Here is a 22,779-nt window from a genome sequence, read left to right on the forward strand (position 1 = left end):
GCCTAACTAGTTAGCAGTGTGCGCTAGTAGTGTTTCAATCGGTGACGTCACTCGCTCGGAGACCTTGAAGTAGTTGTTTCCCTTGCTCTGCAAGGACCGCGGCGTTTGTGGAGCGACGGGTAACGATGCTTCGTGGGAGACAGTTAAGAGGGTCTCTGGTTCGAGCCCAGGTTGGGGTGAGGAGAGGGACAGAAGCAATACTTTTACAGAAGTACTCACTACGCACACAGAGCCTTATAGGGCTAGTTGTCCTGACCAAGATTAAACCTAGACTTAAAATGTTCAATGGAGAATATCTATTAAAATAGCTTTTTAGTCCAGGGTTAGGCTTAATCTGTGTCCGGTAAACTTGCCCATAGAGGCATACAGAGACTTGCCCAGGACTGACCTGTTTTTGATGCGTAGTTTAACTCCTCCAGAACATCCTCCTGGATTCTCTCTGGGGGGTCCGTGAATGGAGGAGAGGTGGGTGTGGTGGTCCGAGGAAGGGCCGATGGTGGGTAGGAGGGTGAGGGTGGGCAGGGTCAGTGGGGTGAGGGTGGGGTCACCCCAGCAGGGGCCTGGGCAGCACTCCCTGAGGAAGAGACAGAGCGAGATAGTCAGAGCAGTGAGCGGGAAAACACTACTACTCACCACTGTCAGCTGACAGAGTACCCAGTACCAACCCAACATGTACCAACCCAGTACCAACCCAGCATGTACCAACCCAACATGTACCAACCCAGCAAGTACCAACCCAGTACCAACCCAGCATGTACCAACCCAGCATGTACCAACCCAGTACCAACCCAGCATGTACCAACCCAGCATGTACCAACCCAATACCAACCCAGCATGTACCAACCCAGTACCAACCCAGCATGTACCAACCCAGCACGTACCCACCCAGCATGTACCAACCCAATACCAACCCAGCACGTACCAACCCAGTACCAACCCAGCATGTACCAACCCAGCATGTACCAACCCAGCACGTACCAACCCAACATTTACTAACCCAGCATGTACCCACCCAGCATGTACCAACCCAGCATGTACCAACCCAATACCAACCCAGCACGTACCAACCCAACACTTACCAACCCAGCATGTACCCACCCAGCATGTACCAACCCAGCATGTACCAACTCAATACCAACCCTGCATGTACCAACCCAGTACCGACCCAGCACGTACCAACCCAACATTTACCAACCCAGCATGTACCCACCCAGCATGTACCAACCCAACATGTACCAACCCAACATGTACCAACCCAGCATGTACCAACCCAACATGTACCAACCCAATACCGACCCAGCACGTACCAACCCAACATTTACCAACCCAGCATGTACCCACCCAGCATGTACCAACCCAACATGTACCAACCCAACATGTACCAACCCAGCATGTACCAACCCAGCATGTACCAACCCAGCATGTACCAACCCAGCACGTACCTACCCAACATTTACTAACCCAGCATGAACCCACCCAGCATGTACCAACCCAGCATGTACCAACCCAATACCAACCCAGCATGTACCAGCCCAACATTTACCAACCCAGCATGTACCCACCCAGCATGTACCAACCCAGCATGTACCAACCCAATACCAACCCAGCACGTACCAACCCAACATTTACCAACCCAGCATGTACCCACTCAGCATGTACCAACCCAACATGTACCAACCCAATACCAACCCAGCATGTACCAACTCAATACCAACCCAGCACGTACCAACCCAACATGTACCAACCCAGTACCAACCCAACATGTACCAACCCAGCATGTACCAACCCAGCATGTACCAACCCAACATGTACCAACCCAGCAAGTACCAACCCAGTACCAACCCAGCATGTACCAACCCAGCATGTACCAACCCAGTACCAACCCAGCATGTACCAACCCAGCATGTACCAACCCAGTACCAACCCAATACCAACCCAGCATGTACCAACCCAGTACCAACCCAGCATGTACCAACCCAGTACCAACCCAGCATGTACCAACCCAGCATGTACCAACCTAACATGTACCAACCCAGCATGTACCAACCCAGTACCAACCCAGCATGTACCAACCCAACATGTACCAACCCAACATGTACCAACCCAATACCAACCCAGCATGTACCAACTCAATACCAACCCAGCACGTACCAACCCAACATGTACCAACCCAGTACCAACCCAACATGTACCAACCCAGCATGTACCAACCCAGCATGTACCAACCCAACATGTACCAACCCAGCAAGTACCAACCCAGTACCAACCCAGCATGTACCAACCCAGCATGTACCAACCCAGTACCAACCCAGCATGTACCAACCCAGCATGTACCAACCCAGTACCAACCCAATACCAACCCAGCATGTACCAACCCAGTACCAACCCAGCATGTACCAACCCAGTACCAACCCAGCATGTACCAACCCAGCATGTACCAACCTAACATGTACCAACCCAGCATGTACCAACCCAGTACCAACCCAGCATGTACCAACCCAACATGTACCAACCCAACATGTACCAACCCAGTACCAACCCAACATTTACCAACCCAACATGTACCAACCCAGCATGTACCAACCCAGTGCCAACCCAACATGTACCAACCCAGCATGTACCAACCCGGTACCAACCCAACATGTACCAACCCAACATGTACCAACCCAGTACCAACCCAGCATGCACCAACCCAGTACCAACCCAACATGTACCAACCCAACATGTACCAACCCAGTATCAACCCAGTACCAACCCAACATGTACCAACCCAGTACCAACCCAGCATGTACCAACCCAGTACCAACCCAGCATGCACCAACCCAGTACCAACCCAACATGTACCAACCCAACATGTACCAACCCAATATCAACCCAGTACCAACCCAACATGTACCAACCCAGTACCAACCCAGCATGTACCAACCCAGTACCAACCCAGAATGTACCAACCAAGTACCAACCCAGCATGTACCAACCCAGTACCAACCCAGAATGTACCAACCCAGCATGTACCATCCCAGCATGTACCAACCCAGCATGGGTTTTTATACAGTGAATGCTCCCATACTTGAAGTGAACCACTAAACCAGAAAAGGTCATTGTGTATAATGTGTCACATCTTCACCACAGTGTTTCCCCAGCACTCCCAGCTTATAAACATCAAGGAAAGCAACCAGGATATTTTTTCTCAAACATTTCTCATCTGAGTCAAAGGTCAAGAGCAACTAAAATGGGTCAGCTCTTGGTTGTGCCATGGCATTCCATACCTAGCTAAATCCTCCTTAACCACATTGTTTCCCCAGCACTCCCACTCCCGGCGTATCTGTCTATTCAGAAGCAACCAGGAAATCTCACAACAGTCTGTGTTTCCTCAAATAATAATAATAATAATATGCCATTTAGCAGACGCTTTTATCCAAAGCGACTTACAGTCATTTTTGTGTATGGGTGGTCCCGGAGATCGAACCCACTACCTTGGCGTTACAAGCGCCGTGCTCTACCAGCTGAGCTACAGAGGACCACCTGCATAGCTATAAAAATAAAAATAAACAGCAGGTGCTATTCAACAGTATTAGCGTGTGGCCAGGGGTGGTGTAGCGGACGGTTTCAGTGGCCAGGGGTGGTGTAGCGGACGGTTTCAGTGGCCAGGGGTGGTGTAGCGGACGGTTTCAGTGGCCAGGGGTGGTGTAGCGGACGGTTTCAGTGGCCAGGGGTGGTGTAGCGGACGGTTTCAGTGGCCAGGGGTGGTGTAGCGGACGGTTTCAGTGGCCAGGGGTGGTGTAGCGGACGGTTTCAGTGGCCAGGGGTGGTGTAGCGGACGGTTTCAGTGGCCAGGGGTGGTGTAGCGGACGGTTTCAGTGGCCAGGGGTGGTGTAGCGGACGGTTTCAGTGGCCAGGGGTGGTGTAGCGGACGGTTTCAGATCATATGTTAGCCGGTCTGTTGGAGTGGGTTAAAATCCCCCAGCCATTCTAACACACTCTCTCCTTCTTACTTTCCTGCCACTCTTTATTGTCACTGACCAATAAAACACGAAAAGGAGAAGCTTTGCCAGTCAGGCGTCTAGGTTGAAGTCGGGACTCCAGACTAACATTTTCCCCTCAGTTGGTGGCACAACCCATGGTTTGGTCGCACCAATTTTTTTTTACCGCAGCGTCACGCAAAATAACATTTTTGTTATCACCTCAGTCATTCACGGAGCTTTAGACAGTGTAATAGAATACTGAGATGGAAGGCTACTCAATAAATAAATTGTTTCATCTTCTAACAGGAATGTATGATTCAAGATATTTTGATGTACAACCTAATCCAGTGATTGGTTCATATACACATCCTTGTTTATGAGCTTTAACTCTTCTCTGATTGGTTCATATACACATCATTGTTTATGAGGTTAACTCTTCTCTGATTGGTTCACATACAAATTATTGTTTATGCGTTTAACTCTTCTTTGATTGGTTCATATACACATTCCACACATAGCGTGACCTCAAATCACACAATATGTTAATCAGAATATCGGCCCAATAGCTAGTAAGATTTCTTCCTTTTGACTGGACAGATGAGCCGTTTACTATATTAGTTTCACCTATGGAGTCGATTCATAATGTTGGATAAAAAGGGAAATCAGACTAGCTTGTAGTTATTGTGTACTATGTCATAGTAGTGCTATAGTTCTAGGTTGTAGTTATTGTGTACTATGTCATAGTGGTGCTATAGTTCTAGGTTGTAGTTATTGTGTACTATGTCATAGTAGTGCTATAGTTCTAGGTTGTAGTTATTGTGTAATATGTCATAGTGGTGCTATTGTGTACTATGTCATAGTAGTGCTATAGTTCTAGGTTGTAGTTATTGTGTACTATGTCATAGTGGTGCTATAGTTCTAGGTTGTAGTTATTGTGTACTATGTCATAGTAGTGCTATAGTTCTAGGTTGTAGTTATTGTGTAATATGTAATAGTGGTGCTATTGTGTACTATGTCATAGTAGTGCTATAGTTCTAGGTTGTAGTTATTGTGTACTATGTCATAGTGGTGCTATAGTTCAAGATTGTAGTTATTGTGTAATATGTCATAGTGGTGCTATAGTTCAAGATTGTAGTTATTGTGTAATATGTCATAGTGGTGCTATAGTTCAAGATTGTAGTTATTGTGTAATATGTCATAGTGGTGCTAGGTTGTAGTTATTGTGTAATATGTCATAGTGGGGCTATAGTTCAACTTGCTCAATTTCTACATAATTCATTACAAGATTTAGTTGAGGTTTAGGGTTTAGTGGATGATTTGTCCCAAATACAATGCTTTTAGTTTTTGAAATATTTAGGACTAACTTATTCCTTGCCACCCATTCTGAAACTAACTGCAGCTCTTTGTTAATTGTTGCAGTCATTTCAGTTGCTGTAGTAGCTGACGTGTATAGTGTTGAGTCATCCACATACATAGACACACTGGCTTTACTCAAAGCCAGTGGCATGTTGTTAGTAAAGATTGAATAAAGTAAGGGGCCTGGACAGCTGCCCTGGGGAATTCCTGATTCTACCTGGAATTTGTTGGAGAGGCTTCCATTAAAGAACACCCTCTGTGTTCTGTTAGACAGGTAACTCTTTATCCACAATATAGCAGGGGGTGTAAAGCCATAACACATATGTTTTTCCAGCAACAGACTATGATCGATAATGTCAGAAGCCACACTGAAGTCTAACAAAACAGCCCCCACAATCTCTTTATCATCAATTTCTCTCAGCCAATCATCAGTCATTTGTGTAAGTGCTGTGCTTGTTGAATGTCCTTCCCTATAAGCGTGCTGAAAGTCTGTTTGTTTACAGTAAAATAGCATTGTATCTGGTCAAACACCATTTTTTCCTAAAGTCTACAAAGGGTTGGTAACAGGCTGATTAGTCGGCTATTTGAGCCAGTAAAGGGGGCTTTACTATTCTTAGGTAGGGGAAAAACGTTTGCTTCCCTCCAGGCCTGAGGGCACACACATTCTAGTAGGCTTAAATTGAAGATATGGCAAATAGGAGTGGCAATATCGTCCACTATTATCCTCAGTAATTTCCCATCCAAGTTGTCAGACCCCGGTGGCTTGTCATCGTCGATAGACAACAATCATTTTTTCACCTCTTCCACACTTACTTTACGGAATTCAAAATTACAATGCTTGTCTTTCATAATTTGGTCAGATATACTTGGATGTGTAGTGTCAGTGTTTGTTGCTGGCATGTCATGCCTAAGTTTGCTGATCTTGCCAATGAAAAAATAATTAAAGTAGTTGGCAATATCAGTGGGTTTTGTGATGAATGAGCCATCTGATTCAACGAATGATGGAGCAGAGTTTGCCTTTTTTCCCCCAACATTTCATTTAAGGTGCTCCAAAGCATTTTACTCTCATTCTTTATGTCATTTATCTTTGTTTCATAGTGTAGTTTCTTCTTTTTATTCAGTTTAGTCACATGATTTCTCGATTATGTCTGTCTGCAGCATTCTCTTGGTTGAGAATTACTTACTGTCTGTCTGCAGCATTCTCTTTGTTGCTTGCTGTTGCTAGCTAATTTGTCCTGGGATATAAACATAACCCCAACTACCAAGACGCGCGGTCAAATTATGAAAACATCAGTAGCCTAAACATCATTATAATCGGCAAGTGGCCTTGATAAATAGCCTTGATAAAACTCAGCACAAAAAAAATGATAATGGCATTATAATGAATATAAGTGTCGATATGACAGCAGTCAAAAATTGTAAATTACTGTCAGCTTGTGCTTACTTGGTGTGCGCATTCAGGCAATGGCATCAGTTGGAGCATGTCCATGTCACATAAACAACGAAAGCTGGTGAGTGCGTTGCTGACGTTGTTTTTTGCTTGAGCTGTAGGGGTCTGCTCTCTCGGTGATGACATTTTGTGCTGGTAATCGGCCATAGCGTTGCCACCGGCTTGTTCCATCTAAATGGTGCCGTCCCTTCCTCTCTCCTGTCTCACCTTTTCATTTGGTAGTGGCGCAGACTCCTGCTCAGTGTGCACCATTCAGTTTTTGTTTTTTGTTGCTCTTAGGCCTCGGAGGTATAGGTTCAGATTAAGAATAAGAATCATCAGAGATGTCATGATTCATTTCTTCCATCTGAGTCGTTTTCATTCAGATTTTGTAGCAGCGCTAACGCAGCATGTGCATCCATTCGTCTTGGTCTTCTTGCCATTCTAAATGACGCACGCTCTCACTGTGAAGCCTACTCCAAGTAGGCCAGAGGAGACTGATAAGACTGCTTTGAGTCGGTGGACTGAAATAGGGTACATGCCATTTTAAGACTTTAGTTAGAATGGATCAATACAACAGAATGGCCCGCCCTGTTCTTCATTCACAATTGGTGATTACACCAATTATGCGTTGTCCTCTTCCCCTCGCTCCTCAACACACCCATTCTCCCCCATCATAATTTACTTCATTTATTTCATCTGTTGTAATATGTGCGAAATTCGTTTTCGGTGTAGTTTAGGTTCGGTTTCGAGGCAATTATCGGGGTGGTTATCAACTGGGCACGGCACCTTCAACTGTCAGGAGAAGGAGAGGAGCAGGCCCTACTGTCAGGAGAAGAAGAGAAGCAGGCCCTACTGTCAGGAGAAGGAGAGAAGCAGGCCCTACTGTCAGGAGAAGGAGAGAAGCAGGCCCTACTGTCAGGAGAAGGAGAGGAGCAGGCCCTACTGTCAGGAGAAGAAGAGAAGCAGGCCCTACTGTCAGGAGAAGGAGAGAAGCAGGCCCTACTGTCAGGAGAAGGAGAGAAGCAGGCCCTACTGTCAGGAGAAGGAGAGGAGCAGGCCCTACTATCAGGAGAAGGAGAGGAGCAGGCCCTACTGTCAGGAGAAGGAGAGGAGCAGGCCCTACTGTCAGGAGAAGGAGAGAAGCAGGCCCTACTGTCAGGAGAAGGAGAGAAGCAGGCCCTACTGTCAGGAGAAGGAGAGGAGCAGGCCCTACTGTCAGGAGAAGGAGAGAAGCAGGCCCTACTGTCAGGAGAAGGAGAGAAGCAGGACCTACTGTCAGGAGAAGGAGAGAAGCAGGACCTACTGTCAGGAGAAGGAGAGAAGCAGGACCTACTGTCAGGAGAAGGAGAGAAGCAGGACCTACTGTCAGGAGAAGGAGAGAAGCAGGCCCTACTGTCAGGAGAAGGAGAGGAGCAGGACCTACTGTCAGGAGAAGGAGAGAAGCAGGCCCTACTGTCAGGAGAAGGAGAGAAGCAGGCCCTACTGTCAGGAGAAGGAGAGGAGCAGGCCCTACTGTCAGGAGAAGGAGAGACAACCATTCAAAAAATGACATGCCCTTATAAAACTGGTTAAAACTCCAGTTCTGTTTGTGATATTAAGATTCTAACAACAACAGTGTGTTATAGACTTATTTAGGAAAAGTCAAGGACGGAGGTGGGCATGACTTAAAACATGGCAGAGTAATAAAATGTTTTACTTCATGAGCAGTCCAAATGACTGCTTTAGCGGTTCTAGTGTTAATTAACCCACATAATCACTATTCACACTGTTCACACCTCTCCTCAGAGCGATGGCTGCTACATAAACTGGGCCAGCTAATGGCTTATAGACAATTAGTTGGTCAAATGAAACATTTCCTGATTTTCCTGTATCATATTTAGTGTATTTTGATGCTTGAAAAGAAAAGTCTGTGTTGAAGTCTCATCTCTGAAGAAGAGTTGTGTTTGTTCAATCTTCCTGTGACTGTCTCTCCACCATGCTTTGTCATATTTACATATTTAACAAGTTTAATTAAAACCAGACAGCAGGAGTGAATGGGTGGGGGATGTCTGCTCTGCAGGGGGAGAGATGCGCCCATCGCCCTTCCAACCTTCTTCAAGCCTGCCCTTCACATTCCTCGCATGCCAACCCACCCTGACGACAGGACAGGGCAACCTGGGTTGTATCCATAGCGACAGAGCAAGGGGGGACACACACACACACTAGGTCACCCCTCTCTCTGGTGGGGGTTGTGACATCTAAAGTAGGTCTACATCCCCACCCTGCAGTAGGTCTACATCCCCACCCTGCAGTAGGTCTACATCCCCACCCTGCAGTAGGTCTACATCCCCACCCTGCAGTAGGTCTACATCCCCACCCTGCAGTAGGTCTACATCCCCACCCTGCAGTAGGTCTACATCCCCACCCTGCAGTAGACCGACATCCCCACCCTGCAGTAGGTCTACATCCCCACCCTGCAGTAGGTCTACATCCCCACCCTGCAGTAGACCGACATCCCCACCCTGCAGTAGGTCTAAAGACATCCCCACCCTGCAGTAGGTCTACATCCCCACCCTGCAGTAGACCTACATCCCCACCCTGCAGTAGGTCTACATCCCCACCCTGCAGTAGGTCTACATCCCCACCCTGCAGTAGACCTACATCCCCACCCTGCAGTAGACCTACATCCCCACCCTGCAGTAGGTCTATATCCCCACCCTGCAGTAGACCGACATCCCCACCCTGCAGTAGGTCTACATCCCCACCCTGCAGTAGACCGACATCCCCACCCTGCAGTAGGTCTACATCCCCACCCTGCAGTAGACCTACATCCCCACCCTGCAGTAGACCTACATCCCCACCCTGCAGTAGGTCTACATCCCCACCCTGCAGTAGGTCTACATCCCCCACCCTGCAGTAGACCTACATCCCCCACCCTGCAGTAGACCTACATCCCCACCCTGCAGTAGGTCTATATCCCCACCCTGCAGTAGACCTACATCCCCACCCTGCAGTAGGTCTACATCCCCACCCTGCAGTAGGTCTACATCCCCACCCTGCAGTAGGCCTACATCCCCACCCTGCAGTAGGTCTACATCCACACCCTGCAGTAGGTCTACATCCCCACCCTGCAGTAGGTCTACATCCCCACCCTGCAGTAGGCCTACATCCCCACCCTGCAGTAGACCTACATCCCCACCCTGCAGTAGGTCTACATCCCCACCCTGCAGTAGGTCTACATCCCCACCCTGCAGTAGGTCTACATCCCCACCCTGCAGTAGGTCTACATCCCCACCCTGCAGTAGGTCTACATCCCCACCCTGCAGTAGGTCTACATCCCCACCCTGCAGTAGGTCTACATCCCCACCCTGCAGTAGACCGACATCCCCACCCTGCAGTAGGTCTACATCCCCACCCTGCAGTAGGCCTACATCCCCACCCTGCAGTAGACCTACATCCCCACCCTGCAGTAGGTCTACATCCCCACCCTGCAGTAGGTCTACATCCCCACCCTGCAGTAGACCTACATCCCCACCCTGCAGTAGGTCTACATCCCCACCCTGCAGTAGGTCTACATCCCCACCCTGCAGTAGGTCTACATCCCCACCCTGCAGTAGGTCTACATCCCCACCCTGCAGTAGGTCTACATCCCCACCCTGCAGTAGACCTACATCCCCACCCTGCAGTAGACCTACATCCCCACCCTGCAGTAGGTCTACATCCCCACCCTGCAGTAGGTCTACATCCCCACCCTGCAGTAGGTCTACATCCCCACCCTGCAGTAGACCTACATCCCCACCCTGCAGTAGACCTACATCCCCCACCCTGCAGTAGGTCTACATCCCCACCCTGCAGTAGGTCTACATCCCCACCCTGCAGTAGGTCTACATCCCCACCCTGCAGTAGGTCTACATCCCCACCCTGCAGTAGGTCTACATCCCCACCCTGCAGTAGGTCTACATCCCCACCCTGCAGTAGGTCTACATCCCCACCCTGCAGTAGACCTACATCCCCACCCTGCAGTAGGTCTACATCTCCACCCTGCAGTAGGTCTACATCCCCACCCTGCAGTAGGTCTACATCCCCACCCTGCAGTAGGTCTACATCCCCACCCTGCAGTAGGTCTACATCCCCACCCTGCAGTAGACCTACATCCCCACCCTGCAGTAGACCTACATCCCCACCCTGCAGTAGGTCTACATCCCCACCCTGCAGTAGGTCTACATCCCCACCCTGCAGTAGGTCTACATCCCCACCCTGCAGTAGGCCTACATCCCCACCCTGCAGTAGACCTACATCCCCACCCTGCAGTAGGCCTACAGTCCTGCCTGGTGCTAGCAAACATACAGCAGTTAACAGAGCTAACAGTGATAATTTCATGCTACATTAATGCTTTTTGTTTTAAGGTTTACTCACATTATTTACCCACTGTTTACGCACATATATATCCAGGGGCGCAACTTTGGTTTTAGAAGTGGGGGGGACATTAAAAAAGATGTACACTACCAGTCAAAGGTTTGGACACACCTACTCATTCCAGGGTTTTTCTTAATTTTTTACTATTTTCTACATTGTAGAATAATAGTGAAGACATCAGAACTGTGAAATAACACTACAGAGGGTAGTGCGTACGGGCCAGTACATCACTGGGGCCAAGCTTCCTGCCATCCAGGACCTCTATACCAGGCGGTGTCAGAGGAAGGCCCTCAAAATTGTCAAAGACTCCAGCCACCCTAGTCATAGACTGTTCTCTCTGCTACCGCACGGCAAGCGGTACCGGAGTGCCAAGTCTAGGTCCAAAAGACTTCTCAACAGCTTCTACCCCCAAGCCATAAGACTCCTGAACAGCTAATCATGGCTACCCGGACTATTTGCACTGCCCCCCCACCCCATCCTTTTACGCTGCTGCTACTCTGTTAATTATTTATGCATAGTCACTTTAACTCTACCCACATGTACATATTACTTCAACTACCTCAACTAGCCGGTGCCCCCGCACATTGACTCTGCACCGGTACCCCCCTGTATATATAGCCTCCCTACTGTTATTTTATTTTACTTCTGCTCTTTTTTTCTCAACACTTTTTTTGTTGTAAAATAAATGCACTGTTGGTTAAGGGCTGTAAGTAAGCATTTCACTGTAATGTCTGCACCTGTTGTATTCGGCGCATGTGGCCAATACAATTTGATTTGATTTGATTTGATTTGATAACACATATGGAATCATGTAGTAACCAAAAAAGTGTTAAACAAATCAAAATATATTTCATATTTGAGATTCTTCAAATAGCCACCCTTTGCCTTGATGACAGCTTTGCACACTCTTGGCATTCTCTCAACCAGCTTCATGAGGTAGTCACCTGGAATGCATTTCAATTAACAGGTGTGCCTTCTTAAAAGTTAATTTGTGGAATTTCTTTCCTTCTTAATGTGTTTGAGCCAATAGTTGTGTTGTGACAAGGTAGGGGGGTATACAGAAGATAGCCCTATTTGGTAAAAGACCAAGTCCATATTATGGCAAGAACAGCTCAAATAAGCAAAGAGAAACGACAGTCCATCACTACTTTAAGACATGAAGGTCAGTCAATACGGAACATTTCAAGAACTTTTAAAGTTTCTTCAAGTGCAGTCGCAAAAACCATCAAGCGCTATGATGAAACTGGCTCTCATGAGGACAAACACAGGAATGGAAGACCCAGAGTTACCTCTGCTGCAGAGGATAAGTTCATTCGAGTTACCAGCCTCAGAAATTGCAGCCCAAATAAATGCTTCACAGAGTTCAAGTAACAGACACATCTCAACATCAACTGTTCAGAGGTGACTGCGTGAATCAGGCCTTCATGGTCGAATTGCTGCAAAGAAAGCACTACTAAAGGACACCAATAATAAGAAGAGACCTGCTTGGGCCAAGAAACACGAGCAATGGACATTAGACCGGTGGACATTTGTCCTTTGGTCTGGAGTCCAAATTTGAGATTTTTGGTTCCAAACGCTGTGTCTTTGTGAGACGCGGTGTGGGTGAACGGATGATCTCCGCATGTGTATTTCCCACCGTAAAGCATGGAGGAAGAGGTGTTATGGTGTGGGGGTGCTTTGCTGGTGACACTGTCTGTGATTTATTTAGAATTCAAGGCACACTTAACCAGCATGGCTACCACAGCATTCTGCAGCGATACGCCATCCCATCTGGTTTGGCACTGTCATTAATGTTTTCAACAGGATAATGACCCAACACACCTCCAGGCTGTGTAAGGGCTATTTGACCAAGAAGGAGAGTGATGGAGTGCTGCATCAGATGACCTGGCCTCCACAATCCCCTGACCTCAACCCAAATGAGATGGTTTGGGATGAGTCGGACCGCAGAGTGAAGGAAAAGCAGCCAACAAGTGCTCAGCATATGTGGGAACTCCTTCAAGACTGTTGGAAAAGCATTCCAGGTGAAGCTGGTTGAGAGAATGCCAAGAGTGTGCAAAGCTGTCATCAAGGCAAAGGGTGGCAATTTGAAGAATCTAAAATCTAAAATATTGCGTTGCTTCCATATGCTTTTAAAAAATAGGATTGCTATTATTTTCTAGCGATATCATGGTGAAGATAAGACCCCACATCCTGCTCCCTAACAAAATGGAGTAGGAAAGAGATGAAATTTGGATCAAAAAGCATAAGCTTGGCTCTGTTTCAAAATATCACCATTTTGTTTTTTATATTATAAGGTTCCACACGTTCCCATGACAAGTTGTGTGGGGAAAAATATGATTTGTATTTTATTCTGTTATATTCCATTATATTCTTATTATAAACTATGTGTGTGTTGACTGTGATCGGGTAGGTGTGTCTTGTCTGTTTAATTAACAAAATAACAAACTATTGATTTCATTTGGCTGCACAGACCCACAGCATAGGCCTAATTAAACTCTCAATATGCTATTTTATTCTTTTGAAAATACATTCCATTAATCTTATAGCATTTCTCAGGACCTGCCTAAACGAATGCATAATGTATTTATTTTGATGGTGTACATTCTCAATGGATTTATTGATAAAGGTATGCTATCACCGGCATGCTATCACGGGAGGTATAAAAGGCAAGAATGTGGTAAAAATGGGCCAGTTCGTAAAGGGGTCATACACTGAGTATACAAAATATTAAGGACACCTACTCTTTCCATTACATAAGACTGACCAGGTGAATCGAGGTGAACGCTATGACCCCTTATTGATGTCACTTGTTGAATCCACTTCAATCAGTGTAGATGAAGGGGGAGGAGACAGGTTCAAGAAGGATATTTAAGCCTTGAGACAATTGAGACATGGATTGTGTGTGTGTGCCATTCAGAGGGTGAATGGGTAAAACAGTTCTTCTTAACGGTGCAATCTGCCATTTTCTGGTTGCTAAAATTCGAATAGTTTGCCTAATTTCAGTTGATGTGACAAAACAAGCAGTCATTGTGTAGACAATCATTGTGCCGTCTAAATACTGCATTTTCAGCTGTTTGAAGCGAAAGTAAAAAGAAGCAAAAACAAAACCTAAGAACGGGAAGCATAGAAATAGCGCACATAGAACAGATACACTGCTTGGACTTTCAATGAGAATCATAGATCTATAACACACATTTCTATGTGAATTTGGTCGGTCACCCCAAAACAGTGACATGTTGTAGCTTTAAATGAATACTCAACTCCAGTCCTCTATTCAACTGTCACTTTGTTAACTAACTCCATGAGGTATTTGACAGAACTTAATAACTTTGGGATCTGAACAGAGTTGTAAAATAAGGCATGAGGAGGTTGAACTACACTACATGATCAAAAGTATGTGGACACCTGCTTGTCAGAACTACACTACATGATCAAAAGTATGTGGACACCTGCTTGTCGAACATCTCATTCCAAAATCATGGCCATTAATATGGAGTTGGTCCCCCCCCTTTGCTGCTATAACAGCCTCCACTCTTCTGGGAAGGCTTTCCACTAGATGTTGGAACATTACTGCGGGGAATTGCTTCCATTCAGCCACAAGAGCATTACTGAGGTCGGGCACTGATGTTGGGCGATTAGGCGACTCCAACACCATCATTAAGTTTGCATACGACACAACAGTAGTAGGCCTGATCACCGACAACGATGAGACAGCATATAGGGAGGAGGTCAGAGACCTGGCCGCGAAGTGCCAGGACAACAACCTCTAGCTCAACGTGATCAAGACAAAGGAGATGATTGTGGACTACAGGAAAAAGAGGACAGAGCACGCTCCCATTCTCATCGACGGGGCTGTAGTGGAACAGGTTGAGAGCTTCAAGTTCCTTGGTGTCCACATCACCAACCAACTATCATGGTCCAAACACACCAAGACAGTTGTGAAGAGGGCACGACAAAGCCTCTTCCCCCTCAGGAGACTGAAAATATTTGGCATGGGTCCGTCTAGAATGTCATTGTATGCTGTAGCATTAAGATTTCCCTTCACTGGAACTAAGGGGTCTAGCCAGGTGGTGAAGCGTGATTCATCTCTCCAGAGAACGCGTATCTACTGCTCCAGAGTCCAATGGCGGCAAGCTTTACACCACTCCAGCCGACGCTTGGCATTGCATATGGTGATCTTAGGCTTGTGTGCGGCTGCTTGGCCATGGAAACCCATTTCATGAATCTCCCGACAAACAGTTATTGTGCCGACGTTGCTTCCAGAGGCAGTTTAGAACTCGGTAGTGAGTGTTGCAACCGAGAACAGACGATTTTTACGCGCTACGCGCTTCAGCACTCGGCGGTCCCCCTCTGTAACCTTGTGTGGCCTACCACTTCGCGGCTGAGCTGTTGTTGCTCCTAGACGTTTCCACTTCCCAATAACAGCACTTATAGTTGACCGGGGAAGCTCTAGCAGGGCAGAAATTTGATGAACTGACCCGTTGGAATGATGGCATCCTATGATGGTGCCACGTTGAAAGTCACTGAGCTCTTCAGTAAGGCCATTCTACTGCCAAGATTGCAAAGCTGTGTGCTTGATTTTAAACACCTGTCAGCAATGGGTGTGGCTGAAATAGAAGAATCCACTAATTTGAACAGGTCCAGCCGAAATTTGACTTCCGCTTTTAACCCAACCCCTCCGAAAGACAGACATACATGTATACCAGAGGAGGCTGGTAGGAGGAGCTATAGGAGGACATTGTAATGGCTGGAATGGAATAAATTGAACAGTATCACAACAAACATATGGAAACCACGTTTGACTCCGTTACTTCCATTCCATCCATTACAATGACCCTGTCCTCCTATAGCTCCTTCCACCAGCCTCCTCTGATGTATACAGGTTTTGGAGAGGTGCCCAGGGAGCTGTTGTTGTGGGGGGTTAAGTGCATTGCTCAAGGGCACATCGTCAGGCAATGGCATCTAGGATTTGCCAGCTCACTTCCTTCCGGACCCGGGATTCAAACTGGCAACCCTCTGATTGCTGGCTCGCCTCTCTAACCACTAGGCTACCTGCCATGGTTAGACGGCACTTCCTGTGTGTTTTGTCCTTTGAAGAACATAATGACAGGTGATAGGCGGAGACATTTGGCACCACAGCAGCAGTCTTACAAGGCATTGATAAATATTTACAGCATTCCTGAGTGTCACATTGGACTGAAGGGAGTTAGCAGTTAGCTCTCTCTCTGCTCTCTATGCTCTCTACCCACTGGGCACAGACATCATTTCAACGTCTAGTTTTGGTTTACGTTTGGTGGAGTGGTCAACTAACGTGATTTCAACGTGAAATAAATAAAAAAATTTCACCATGTCATTGGATGTAGGTTAAAAATTGGGTGAAAAAATACTAAATTCCTTTACGTTGGTGACTTTTTTCAAATCCAATCAGTTTTCCACGTTGATTCAACGTCATCACATAGATTTTTGTTTGTTACATTTTTTGTTGTTGATTCAGCCAGTTTTTGCCCAACGGGTAGTTTCTGGCTGGAGCCAATATATCCCCTGTGGACAGACTGAGGAATGACCTAGCTTAGCCAGCAGCATGGTAGTCTCCTGTGACAGACAGTTAGCATAAATCGATAAGCAAACTAACAGACAATATTTGATTCTGGGTTCAGACAGCACAGCGTGATCGATAAGCAAACTAACAGACAATATTTGATTCTGGGTTCAGACAGCACAGTGTGATCGATAAGCAAACTAGCAAACAATATTTGATTCTGGGTTCAGACAGCACAGCGTGATCGATAAGCAAACTAGCAAACAATATTTGATTCTGGGTTCAGACAGCACAGTGATCCACGCTGAGTCCCTCTTGATTAGGCCTACTCTTGGGCTGATTCATGTATTTTAACTCTGGCTTCTCAAACAAACGCGGACACTCTGTTTATAACTGAATCTTGGTTAAGAAGTCGGACTTTGATGTGTCTCTGACTGGTTATAATGTTTTTAGATCTGACAGAGTTGACAGAGGAGGAGGTGTCGCCATATATACGTAAAGAGCAACTTAATTGTTTCTGTATCCATTACCACCTCTGTCCCTAAGCAATTTTAATGTCTAGTCCTAAATGTGGGCCTTGGTAATAATGCCCATCTGACGCTAGTGGGAATTTATCATCCTCCCTCGGCCTCCTTGTGCTCTTAGCAAATTGTCTGACCTGCTCTCTAACTATGCTAAATCCAAATTATTAATAGTAGGTGATCTTAATCTGGATTGATTGATGCCAGTATCTGATACGCTGAAAGATATTTGTCCTGAGTTAAATTTAACACAGCTGATAATTCATCCATCTCGGCCCAACTTAAAACACCCTGAAAAAAATCGACTCTTTTAGATATTATTATTCTAACAAATGCCTCTCATAAGTAAACATGCGCCGCATAAAAGGCTAAGGGTTAAAATACAGATCTAATCCTTGGTTCACGCATGAATTGTCTGAGAAATTACAGGAAATAAATGTAGCTTGGGCTAAGGCTAGACTGATTCTACGTCTGATTGGCTGTCCTTTATACATTTGAGAAAAGCAAAATCAACATATTTCTTGAATTGTGTATCGGAGAGTGGTGGTAAACCAGCCAAGTTCCGGAAAGTGGTCAAATCTTTGAAACAAAACTCCACCCTCTCATTGCCCCAGCAGGTTTTGACAGCCTCTGGTCCCATACTAGACAACATTTACATTTGTGGTGCATTTAATAACCATTTTACAGTTGAGGTCGGACGTTTACATACACTTAGGTTGGAGTCATTAAAACTTGTTTTTCAACCACTCCACAAATTTCTTGTCAACAAACTATAGTTTTGGCAAGTCGGTTAGGACATCTACTTTGTGCATGACACAAGTAATTTTTCCAACAATTGTTCACAGACAGATTATTTCACTGTATCACAATTCCAGTGGGTCAGAAGTTTAAATACACTAAGTTGACTGTGCCTTTAAACAGCATGGAAAATTCCAGAAAATGATGTCATGGCTTTAGAAGCTTCTGATAGGCTAATTGACATAATTTGAGTCAATTGGAGGTGTACTTGTGGATGTATTTCAAGGCCTACCTTCAAACTCAGTGCCTCTTTGCTTGACATCATGGGAAAATCAAAATAAATCAGCCAAGACCTCAGAAAAAAAATTGTAGACCTCCACAAGTCTGGTTCATCCTTGGGAGCAATTTCCAAATGCCTGAAGGTACCACGTTCATCTGTACAAACGATAGTACGCAAGTATAAACACCATGGGACCACGCAGCCGTCATACCGCTCAGGAAGGATACGCGTTCTGTCTCCTAGAGATTAACGTACTTTGGTGCAAAAAGTGCAAATCAATCCCAGAACAACAGCAAAGGACCCTGTGAAGATGCTGGAGGAAACAGGCACAAAAGTATCTATATTCACAGTAAAACGAGTCCTATATCGACATAACCTGAAAGGCCGCTCAGCAAGGAAGAAGCCACTGCTCCAAAACCGCCATAAAAAAGCCAGACTACGGTTTGCAACTGCACATGGGAACAAAGATCGTACTTTTTGGAGAAATGTCCAGAACTGAAAAAGCGTTTGCGAGCAAGGAGGCCTCCAAACCTGACTCAGTTACACCAGCTCTGTCAGGAGGAATGGGCCAAAATTCACCCAACTTATTGTGGGAAGCTTGTGGAAGGCTACCCGAAACGTTTGACCCAAGTAAAATTTTTTAAAGGCAATGCTACCAAATACTAATTGAGTGTATCTAAACTTCTGACCCACTGGGAATGTGATGAAATAAATAAAAGCTGAAATAAATAATTATCTTTACTATTATTCTGACATTTCACATTCTTAAAATAAAGTGTTGAACCTAACTGACATAAGACAGGGAATTTTTACTAGGATTAAATGTCAGGAATTGTGAAAAACTGAGTTTAAATGTATTTGGCTAAGGTGTATGTAAACTTCTGACTTCAACTGTACATCAGCTGGCCACCTGTTTGAAAGGATCGTCTCTGAAAATTAATCTCATTCCACTAGAGGGAGCCCTTTAGTCACCTCAGAACACATTGTAGAGAATTATGCGCTAATAGACTCACAGACTTTTATTTTCATTTAAACCACTTAATGTCTATGATGTACTAAGTGCTAAAGATTGATGTAAAAACATAATCTATAGGAGCTGACTCACATTTAACATTTACATTTAAGTCATTTAGCAGATGCTCTTATCCAGAGAGACTTACAGTTTTAGTGAGTGCATACATTTTTTCATACTTGATCCCTTCTTACTGCAGCTCTCTTGATCCCTTCTTACTGCAGCTCTCTGCCCCACTTATTGCAGAACCATTGACCTATATTTTTTACTTGACAATTGGTTCTGGTGTTTTTAGATTATGTGATAAATTGCTTAGATCATAGAAATCATGGGTGCTGCCTTTCCAAGGTCTTCGACACTGTTGACCATCGCATTCTCATTCAAAGGTTGACTGAACTAGGCCTGGATCAGGCTTCTTGCAAGTGGTTTGAGAATTATCTGTCAGACAGGACACAATGTGTGATTTCTGATGGTGTCAAGTCTTGTTTCCAGGATATTACAAAAGGTGTACCGCTAGGGTCGGTATTGGGACCTGTCCTCTACTATTTACACTACCGTTCAAACGTTTGGGGTCACTTAGAAATGTCCTTGTTTTTGAAAGAAAAGCAATTTTTTTGTCCATTTAAATACATTTACATTTACATTTTAGTCATTTAGCAGACACTCTTATCCAGAGCGACTTACAGTTAGTGATTACATATTTTTTTTATACTGGCCCCCCGTGGGAATCGAACCCACAACCCTGGCGTTGCAAACGCCATGCTCTATCAACTGAGCTACATCCCTGCCGGCCATTCCCTCCCCTACCCTAGACGACGCTGGGCCAATAACATCAAATTGTTCAGAAATACAGTGTTGACATCGTTAATGTTGTAAATGGCTATTGTAGCTGGAAACAGCTTAAAAAGCTAAGATTTAAAGTGGGCTTTTAAAAATATATATATAGTTCTTGCCTCTCCCTAAATAGCAGAAAGCAGATTGTAAAGTCAACTTTGTTTCCGATGGAGTACATATTTCCATCCAGTTCTTGACTATGGTGACACCATTCACCAGATTGCAGCAACCATAAACTCTTAAACCTCTGTCTACATAGCGCCCTTCGCTTTATCACAGGTGACAGTTATAATACTCTCCACTGCATCCTGCATCAAAAGGTTGGCTGGTCCTCATTGAAGTCCCGTAGGTAGATCACTTCATTTCACATAGATCACTTCATTTCTCCCTTTTTGTTTCCAAAGCTCTACTACACAAGCTTCCAACTTACCTAACTTTGTTGCTAAAGTATAAAATAATTAGCTACCAAACCTGCTCTCAGGGTTGGTTAACTCGAGGTCCCTCTGGTTTCGACCAATTTAGGTAAACCCTCCTTTAGTTTTAGCGCCCCCCCCCCATTTTTGGAATAACCTGCAAAATTCCTTGCATCTTGATTCCCTGGTGCTGCTATGGCGGTTTAGGACTCTGGTGTTAAATGAATTCATTGAGGATTGTGGTTGTTTTGATTGATTGTAATGGTTTATTGGTTGACATTGTAGTATTGTAATTGTACCTTGTAGTTTTTTTTATTCTTCTTGTTTTATATGGAATGTTAATTTTCTTGATTGTGAAAATGTTTGTATTCAGGGCACCACTGGAAATGAGACCCTGGTCTCTGGGATGGGCTCTTGGCCCAACATTAGGAGCACACACAGATAACTACTGAGAGCGAGAGTAGTTGCCTCTCCCTCTCTGCCTCTCTCTCTCTGCCTCTCCCTCTCTGCCTCTCTCTCTCTCCCTCTCTGCCTCTCCCTCTCTCTCTCTCCCTCTCTCTCTCTCTCCCTTGCTGCCTCTTCCTCTCCCTCTCTCCCTCTCGCTCTCTCTCTATCGCTCTCTCTCTCTCTCTTCCTCCCAACGTCTCTTGGACTCTGTACTTGGATGCAAATGAGCATCCTGCCATCCTCTGTGGCGGTGCTGTTTCCTCCCTCCCCTCTCGCATGGTGGGATAGAGTACAGCCAGCCAGTCACGCAGGCAGGCAGGTGAACCTGAGTCCTGTGCAGAGTGTAGAGTGTAGTCCAGGGTTAGAAACAAAGCCAGGTGTGGGACAATGGCTGCCATTATGACCTTTTATTAGCCAAAAGAAAAGCCTGGTCTGTGTGTATCCAGCCAGGGGCAAACAGACTACAGACTATCCAGTCAGTCAGGGCCAGGGACAATGAGGACAGACTATCCAGCCAGTCAGGGCCAGGGACAATGGGGACAGACTATCCAGTCAGTCAGGACCAGGGACAATGGGGACAGACTATCCAGCCAGTCAGGACCAGGGACAATGGGGACAGACTATCCAGTCAGTCAGGACCAGGGACAATGGGGACAGACTATCCAGTCAGTCAGGACCAGGGACAATGGGGACAGACTATCCAGCCAGTCAGGGCCAGGGACAATGGGGACAGACTATCCAGTCAGTCAGGACCAGGGACAATGGGGACAGACTATCCAGCCAGTCAGGGCCAGGGACAATGGGGACAGACTATCCAGTCAGTCAGGACCAGGGACAATGGGGACAGACTATCCAGCCAGTCAGGGCCAGGGACAATGAGGACAGACTATCCAGCCAGTCAGGACCAGGGACAATGGGGCCAGACTATCCAGCCAGTCAGGACCAGGGACAATGGGGACAGACTATCCAGCCAGTCAGGACCAGGGACAATGGGGACAGACTATCCAGTCAGTCAGGGCCAGGGACAATGGGGACAGACTATCCAGCCAGTCAGGGCCAGGGACAATGGGGACAGACTATCCAGCCAGTCAGGGCCAGGGACAATGAGGACAGACTATCCAGCCAGTCAGGACCAGGGACAATGGGGACAGACTATCCAGTCAGTCAGGGCCAGGGACAATGGGGACAGACTATCCAGCCAGTCAGGACCAGGGACAATGGGGACAGACTATCCAGCCAGTCAGGACCAGGGACAATGGGGACAGACTATCCAGCCAGTCAGGGCCAGGGACAATGGGGACAGACTATCCAGTCAGTCAGGGCCAGGGACAATGGGGACAGACTATCCAGTCAGTCAGGGCCAGGGACAATGGGGACAGACTATCCAGTCAGTCAGGGCCAGGGACAATGAGGACAGACTATCCAGCCAGTCAGGGCCAGGGACAGACTATCCAGTCAGTCAGGGCCAGGGACAATGGGGACAGACTATCCAGTCAGTCAGGGCCAGGGACAATGGGGACAGAGTGGCTGCGTCAATATGTATTTGTTGTCAATGTTTTGGCATCAAACTGGTAGCAGTTGTGAAAAAAGTCAATATTTGGAAGAGTTGCAGAGTTAATTGAAAATAATGTTATTGTTGATTAGATGCTTTGTTCATTAATTAGGCTATTTTCTCTTGAACCATATAGTCTATCTACTAGAAACTCATGGACAATATGGACACAGATATACAAAAAAAGATATACTATATATAAATATATATTTTTTCAGTTATTGAAGTATAAATTACAAAAGTTACGATAGATTGCCATAGATTTTCTGTTAATTACCTAAATTACTGTATTCCC

The 22,779-nt window shown here is 45.9% G+C and overlaps 1 protein-coding gene across 1 annotated transcript in view; it reads right to left on the reverse strand.

The window, feature by feature from the left end:
• The window catches only part of LOC121574508 (protein Shroom3), a 133,281-nt gene that overhangs the window by 82,895 nt on the left and 27,607 nt on the right, over positions 1-22,779 (reverse strand). Inside the window, exon 3 of the mRNA XM_045222756.1 lies at positions 389-574. Within this exon, the coding sequence (XP_045078691.1) occupies positions 389-574 (186 nt within the window). The remainder of the gene's footprint in view (positions 1-388; positions 575-22,779) is intronic.

The sequence above is a fragment of the Coregonus clupeaformis genome, chromosome 9 (assembly GCF_020615455.1).
Source record: "Coregonus clupeaformis isolate EN_2021a chromosome 9, ASM2061545v1, whole genome shotgun sequence".
Classification (NCBI taxonomy): domain Eukaryota; kingdom Metazoa; phylum Chordata; class Actinopteri; order Salmoniformes; family Salmonidae; genus Coregonus; species Coregonus clupeaformis.